This window comes from Xenopus laevis, chromosome 4S, assembly GCF_017654675.1.
Source record: "Xenopus laevis strain J_2021 chromosome 4S, Xenopus_laevis_v10.1, whole genome shotgun sequence".
NCBI lineage: Eukaryota > Metazoa > Chordata > Amphibia > Anura > Pipidae > Xenopus > Xenopus laevis.
The window spans coordinates 88489315-88497061 of NC_054378.1; the positions used below are offsets into that span (position 1 = coordinate 88489315).

Here is a 7747-nt window from a genome sequence, read left to right on the forward strand (position 1 = left end):
CTTCCGTATGAAGCGGTTGTGCAAATAGAGACCCAAGGACCCTATTGAATAACAATTGGCACCTCCTTTCCTGGAGCCTAAACACACATGCTCAAATTAACCTTTTCCCTCCAACTTTCTCTTACCTTAATGGTAATGCCGGCCTGCTCGCATTACACATTTACCCCTTCTGGTGACACATAAATGAAATTAATAAAAAGAACTAGTACAGACCGAATGCTTTATGATGTACTCACAACAATCAATTATAACAAACACTTAGAAGTAAGCCACCTAATACATGTGTGAATACTGCTCTAGACCCTGAATAATCAATATTATAGTAAAAGTAGTAACAAAACAATGAGAAATTTCTCCAAATCATAACAGGACAGAGGTACATCAGTGCTCCATGGTCCCTAAGCTCCTCCCCTCTAACATGTTTTGCATCTTTGGATGCTTTCCAAAGCAGGGTTCAGGAGCCTTGAAGAAGAAAACCAATAGCTTAGACTCTCAGTTCCCACCAGCGGATGCCCTTCTCTGAAAGTTCCATGGGGGAGGAACTGGTTGTAGGAGCCCAATTAGGGGTTCCAGGAGCCTTGGGGAGAGAAGCTGGTCTTTCGGATACCTCCATGGATGCCCTTCTCTTGTAGTCCCAAAGGGGCGAAACCTGCTGCAAGTGCCCAGGGCTGGGTTCTAAGAGATGTTGCCCATACTTTGCCCTCAACTTGGAGAGAGAAATCAGCCCATCCTCTCAAATCACTCCTGGGGATGCCCCTCTTCTGAAGTCCCAAGGGATGAACTGGCTGTGGGGGCACAGGGCAGAGTTCCAGGAGCCTTGGGGAGATATTCTGGCATCCAGGCCTCTGTTCCTGCCAAGGGATGAGCCTCTCATGAATCTCTAGGCAAAGTATCCAGCTAAAGGAACCCAGTGCATGGATCAAGGAGCCTTGGGGATGGAAGCCAGAAGCCCAGCCTCTCTGGCAGACTCCAAGGAGAGGAACCAGCCACAGGAGCCCAAGGCAGGGTTCCAGGAGCCTTGGGGAGTAAAGCATAATAAATATGCCCCTTAGTATGTACTACCCTGACGTAAAGAGTTTCTACTTAAGCGTGCATGGGCATAATGAGCATCTGACATCACACACTCATTATGCACATGCATGTGTCCCAACATGGCTGCTTACACTTGGAGCTTCCTCCTGATGCGGGTGTCCTAGCACGGAAGGGGGCTTTTTTTTTACTGTTATCCCCAGTGTTGTGTGGCTCTATTAGCTCACACGTCTGGTGGGTAAAAATATTTTAGGATAACAAGAATCCTTTAAGAATCCATCCTTAATTGTGATGTATTTCAGTTCCCAGAATACTTTGATCTTTTATAAAAGGTCCAGCAATGTAACCAAAAGATAAGCAATTGTGTTTAATGTACATCCTCACTGATTTTTCTCTATTAGTGGATACAGAGCAGAAAAGAATTGTATAACCAGAGGCTTGAATATTTTTAATTAAAGAACCTTTGTTGAAGAAGCATGTGCACAAAATGATTTGATGCTCAGCAGTGAACAAAACATGATTTACAGTTATTTAGGAGCATGCTATTAATTTTTCACTATGTTTAGATAAATGTAGCTGGAGGGCAGCCTTCCTGTTTGGCTCCTGTAAATTATTAGCTATAAAAAAAGACAAATCTGATTAACAACATGCTTCCTTTACAACTGAATCACACTTCAGAAATGGAAATTGATCTTCCTGAAAAGCCTTAAGCTTCCTTCTTTTATTTAAGTAAAATTATAGGAATAGTAAAGAATAATATGTTTACTGGTACAACATAAGCTCCACTTTCCATACACATAGATCTACATATAGGTACAGAAATGTTTGACAAAAAGTTTCAAGGTCATTTGTGGACCAAGTATTAAGTTAACCCTCATTTAACATATAGGTGATTCTGTTAAAATGATGCAATGGCTATTGGCCACGCATGTAGTAGAGTGACTCTATACTAAAAAAAGTCCTTAAAGGACCAGTAACATCAAAAAATGTAATTGTTTTAAAGTAATAAAAATATAATGCAGTGTTGCCCTGCACAGGTAAAACTAGTGTGTTTGCTTCAGAAACACTACTATTGTTTATATAAATAAGCTGCTGTGTAGCCATGGGGGCTGCTATTCAAAGGAGAAAAGGCTCAAGTTACACAGCAGATAAGCTCTGTAGCACATAATGATATTTGTAATCCATTATATATCCTGTGCCATATAGCCATTTTTCAATTTCCGCCATTGCTATTCAGCAGCTTGTTTATATGAACTAAATTATTGTTTCTGAAGCAAACAGATTCGTTTTACCAGTGCAGGGCAACACAACATGATATTTTCATTAGTTTAAAACACTTTAATTTTTTGATGTTACTGGTCCTTTAGGGCCTGACGTTGAACAATAATGATGATGACAGAACAGAGGGAACTTTTCAAGACCTTCTCACATAATAGTTGGGGATATGACTCAGACTGCTGGAAAATTCAATCATGTAAAAGACAACATTAGAGAAAATGCATTTGGCTTGAAAAAAAGAAAATCAATCATTAAAATCATATATCTGATTTGTAATGAGTGTCTTTGATTATCTGATACCAACTTATTCTTTCTGTTGCAAATACAATGTAAGAAATGTATGTTCCATGAATGATTGGTGGCATATCTACCCTACCCAATGTCACATGTCAGTGTGAAACTAGAAATGAACAATGTCTATTTGCCTAGGAAGAGGTCTCATTCTCCACCCACATAACTGACTGAACAGAACATTAGACAGTTGCTGAGTTTTTTCCATGACATATTGTACTTGGACACCTCCACTAGTAAATAAGCCCCCTCAATAGAATGATAATCACATGATAAGATATCATCATATAATGATAGGTCTAATAAGAACATGAGGCAACATATCCTATTTTTGTTGACAGTCAGTTGAAAACCTCTGAGCTAGACTGCCAAGGACTGAGCAATTCTCTGGATGACCACAGTCAGCTTTAGAGACAGGATATTTATTACATCTCCAATGACAAATGTTATTGACACCAAGACCAGTAGTTTAGATGATTAATAATCACTATGGCTGTCTAAAATACAGTTGGTTCCTCATCTCCTGTCCAACTGTCAGCTGGTCCATAATGCTTTCTGTCAATTTTGTATACATTTTTCCCAGCCATTGTGAACTGTCTGTATCCTAAAGCAATGCTTTCGGCTGACAGCATGCTGTTTCTTGCAAGAGTTATAGACAGTGTGTGTGTATATATGCACATACACTGTCTATAACGTTATGCTAGATATTAAAAAAGCTTATTTTCTGGTGTCAATATCTCTTTAAGGCTTGCAGCTTCCCAGGAAAAAAAAAATTAGTCCATGCAACTAAAATACCAGCTACCACAATAAAGCAAATTCCAAAACATGCGCATGACATATGTATATTATATATGTATATATAACAATATAATTTATGATTTTATATATATATATATATATATATATATATATATATATATATATATATATATATATATATATCCTGAATGAATCAGGGATATTCTTAATACATCTAAACATCTGTTTGATTGCTATCATTAATCAATTAAGCAAAGGCAACCATTGATTTTCTACACATATCCACCTTGCCGAAATGGGCAAATCATTTACCATTACTATACAACCGGTGCGCTTGTGTCGCAACATAACAACACACTTTTAACCACTTGAGGCTCACATTCTATTGACAGTAGCTGTCTAAAGGAATATAAAATGGTAGATGCTGGTTTCTCTCTAATGATTCAATTAAAATTCTGGTCTCCATTATGAAGTGCAGTGTAAAGGATCAATGAATGTACTCTGACGAAAAAAACTCATTGTTGTCTGTATTTGTGTGTTAGTGTGTTGTTACATATATACACACTGTTATCAGCACTGGGCATTGTATAAGTTTCAATCAGGAGGCTATTCAGACTATGAACCATCATCTGGAGTGTATTCAGATTCTACACTTTGGGGTGGGGGTCAGAATGAAGCCATATGCCAAATATTGCTTCATTATCTTAAAAGCAATTGCCAATGAAATAAAACAGGCACATAATGCTGATTACAGTTTACAGAATAACATGCATTTGCTTCAAAATTAAGGAAAAAATCCTTGAGTCCAAATGCCAAGCTTATAACACTATCACTTGATTAGCAGATAATTCGAATTATATGTCACAAGGAAAAGATGCGCAGATTGTATTAAAATCAACAACGATTCAAAGCAGATTGGCCAGATCTGATTTTGTGGGCTGTATAATATCAATAGAGTTTCTTATACATCCCTCAACACTAAACATGATGCTTTTACCAAAAGAGGGATGAGCAGGAAGGATTAGTTGGCATTCTGCTTTGGTGTGAAATTCAGCAAGGTCTGGCCAGCCTCCAGCCTGGAGCAGGACACAGATTATAGCATGGTAATGCTGCTGTCAGGAGCACTTTTGCTCTGCTATCTATCCTTTCAGTGGGACATTATTTGGGTTGTGCAGAGTCTGGCTCTCCTACTGAACAAAACATCATAAATAAAGTAGTTGTAGCATCTCAGGCTCTCATCTCCCTCCCTGTCAGTTGTTCTCTGCAGTCTACACTGAGCAGTTACACACAGATACACAGGGACTGGTCTCACACACACACATACACTGCATCCCCTAATGCCTCTGTCCCAAACTGCTGCCTAACAGAGACCAATGCAGTAGCACTTAGATACATGCAGGGCTCTGCATTGGCAGATATAACAGAAGAGGAGCTGATTAAATGCAGAAGCTCAGACTGTCCCGACAGCACATTGAGAGAGACAAAGGGCACCAGGCAGCAAGGAGGAGCATGGAGCCAGGACTCGGTGAGTCTACTATACCTTGGAAGGCTCCAGCAGAGACAGCAGGGTGATGAGAAGGAGGAGGAGGCGGCTGTGAGGAGACTGCATGGTACTGCTCCCCTGTCTGGCCACTTAATCAGCAGCAATGCTTCCTGCTCCACATAGTGCGCTGTCCTCGGTGCTGATCCAGCCACCAAAGTTTGGTGCCCGGCGGAAGGCGAAGGTGCAGGGGGATGGCAGGAGAGCTTCTAGGAGAGGTGATCAGACTTGGCCAATGGATGTGACATCACACGGGCTCTGGGGGGCTCTGCTGGCAGACATTTGGGGGATGTATCTTGTAAGGGAGAGCATGACTGGCAGAGAGCTGGACAAGGGACTGAAATTGTCACGATCAAAGAGCTCTGACAGAAAAAGTGCTCACTTTACACTCCGCTCTATTCTGCTCCTTTCTGCATGCACTTGGGCTACTGGGCTCCCTCACACCCTCAGTACAACTCTCCTGCCTGATCTCCACCTCCTCATTGGCTCAGAGGAGCCGCTGCTGCCACCGCTCTCTAAATGCCACACTGACAATCTGCAGAGACACGCGCTCCCGTTGGCTCCGAGCCTTGCGCTGCGATCACACGCCCCTCTAGTCCATTCACTGCTCACCTGCCAGCCCGGCACTACTCTTCCCACTGCAACTCACTCAGTACTCACAGAGCTGGACTGGGAGCAAAAAGCAGCCTAGGCAAAAAACAAACAAAGCAGCCCACATGTAAACACACACAGACACACACGCAGAGACACAAACATACACAAACACACACACACACACACACAAAGAGACACACAAACACAGAGAGAGACAGAGACACAGAGACACACACAGACAGAGACACAAACACACACACAGACAGAGACACAAACACACACACAGACACACACACACACACAGACAGAGACAGACACACACACACACACAGAGACACACACACACAGAGACACACTCACACAAAGAGACACACAAACACAGAGAGACACAAACACAGAGACAAACACACTGAGAGACACAAACACACACACATAGAGACACACAAACACAGAGACACAAACACACACAGACAAACACAGACAGAGACACAAACACACACACAGAGACACACAAACACAGAGAGACACACACACACAAACACACACAAAGAGACACACAAACACACACACAGAGACACACAGACACAGACAGAGACACAAACACACAGAGACAAACAGACACAGAGACACACACTCAGTGACACACACACAGAGACACACACACAGACACCTCTCCCCCTACCTCCCCCCCTACCTCTCCTAGGAGCTTCGTGAAACAGCTTAGGAACTCTCTGACACCTCCCAACCTGTCTGCTGGCCAATCAGAGGGACTTTGCCTTTCCCTGACTGATCTTAGGAGGAGGGAGGAACACACGGCTGCTTGGTGTGTGTGTGAAGGAGAAGCTCAGCTGCATGCTGTAAGTCTCTCTACCCCTGCCCAGATGCCACAAATCAGAAGCGGCCCATTTCACAAGTAAATGGAGCGGCCCTTCGGGAAATTGCCCGAAACTGACATATTGTCAGTCCGGGCCTGTCCGGGAGCCTGCGGCTGTAGCTGCCACTGTGTACAGTAACACACTCCCCGCCTCTCTGGCACTTACATGGTTAATCCAGCCACTACTGTGTTGCTAATGGGTCTACATGATAAGTGAGATTTATCAGGAGAGTAACAAGACCGGGGGTCCTTTGACTGAGGGCTACCAGCTGTTGCATGGGGCTAAGGGTGGGGCCTCAGAGGTGTATATATACAAATATACATACACACATATACACATATACACATATACATATACACATTATACACATTTTACACATATACATATACACATAGGCTCTTTGCTAGGGATGGGCTGCACCTCAATGATGATGGTGCATCTGTTTTGGGAGAGAAGATGGCTAGAGGGATGGAGGAGATTTTAAACTAGGTGTGGGGGGGGGAGGGTTCAGTAAAATATTCAGTGGAAGACAGGTTAGATGAGATAGTGGGCAAAGAAAGGGAAAATGGGGGAGGAGAATTGGCTGGGGGTACTGTTAAGGATAGGAAGGACCACATGTCATATGTTCAATATGGTACCAGTATTAAATGTATGTTTGCAAATGCAAGGAGTCTGACTGGTAAAATGGGAGAGCTGGAGATGCTGGTGCTGGAGGGAAAATATGATATGATTGGTGTGGCCGAAACATGGCTGAATGAGTCACATGACTGGGCAGTAAATATCAGTGGCTATACTTTGTTTCGTGGGACAGAGGGAATAGAAAAGGAGGAGGGGTATGTCTGTTTGTTAGGATTTAAAAGCTTATATAAAGGAGGAGGTTGTGTTATAAAATGAGGGGGCAGAAGACTTATGGGTGGAGTTCTTGACCAATTGTAAAGAATCCAGCAAATTAATTGTAGGCGTATGCTATAGACCCCCTAATGTAAGTGAGGAGGAGGAGGCTGCTAGTTTGGGTAAAGTAATGATACTGGGAGATTTTAATTACCCAGATATTGACTGGAGCAACAGTACTGCTAGATCAGTTAATGGGAACGAATTTATAAACTTGTTGCATGACAATTTTATGGCACAGGTTGTTGAGGAGCCTACCAGGAAAAAATGCTATTCTGGATCTAGTGATCTCAAATGACCCAGAACTTATAGCAAATGTGCAAGTCATTGAACCCCTGGGTAATAGTGACATAATGTTATATCATTTAATGTCTGGTGCAAAAACAAATATATGCTGGGGCAACAAAAACCATGAATTTTGCAAAAGCAAATTTTAGTGCCTTGAGGGCTGCCCTACAGAGTATTGATTGGGGCATTAAGTTTTCAGCTA

The 7747-nt window shown here is 42.3% G+C and overlaps 1 protein-coding gene across 2 annotated transcripts in view; it reads right to left on the reverse strand.

Moving 5' to 3' along the window:
- olfm3.S (olfactomedin 3 S homeolog) overlaps nucleotides 1-4975 on the reverse strand; it is a 76157-nt gene extending 71182 nt beyond the window's left edge. For both annotated transcript variants that reach the window (XR_005960990.1, XM_041561548.1), the window contains exon 1: nucleotides 4898-4975. Coding sequence is in view for 1 of the 2 variants with exons in the window: in XM_041561548.1 (XP_041417482.1) it covers nucleotides 4898-4966 (69 nt within the window). In the remaining variant the exon portion in view is untranslated. The remainder of the gene's footprint in view (nucleotides 1-4897) is intronic.
- Nucleotides 4976-7747: the final 2772 nt, after the last annotated feature.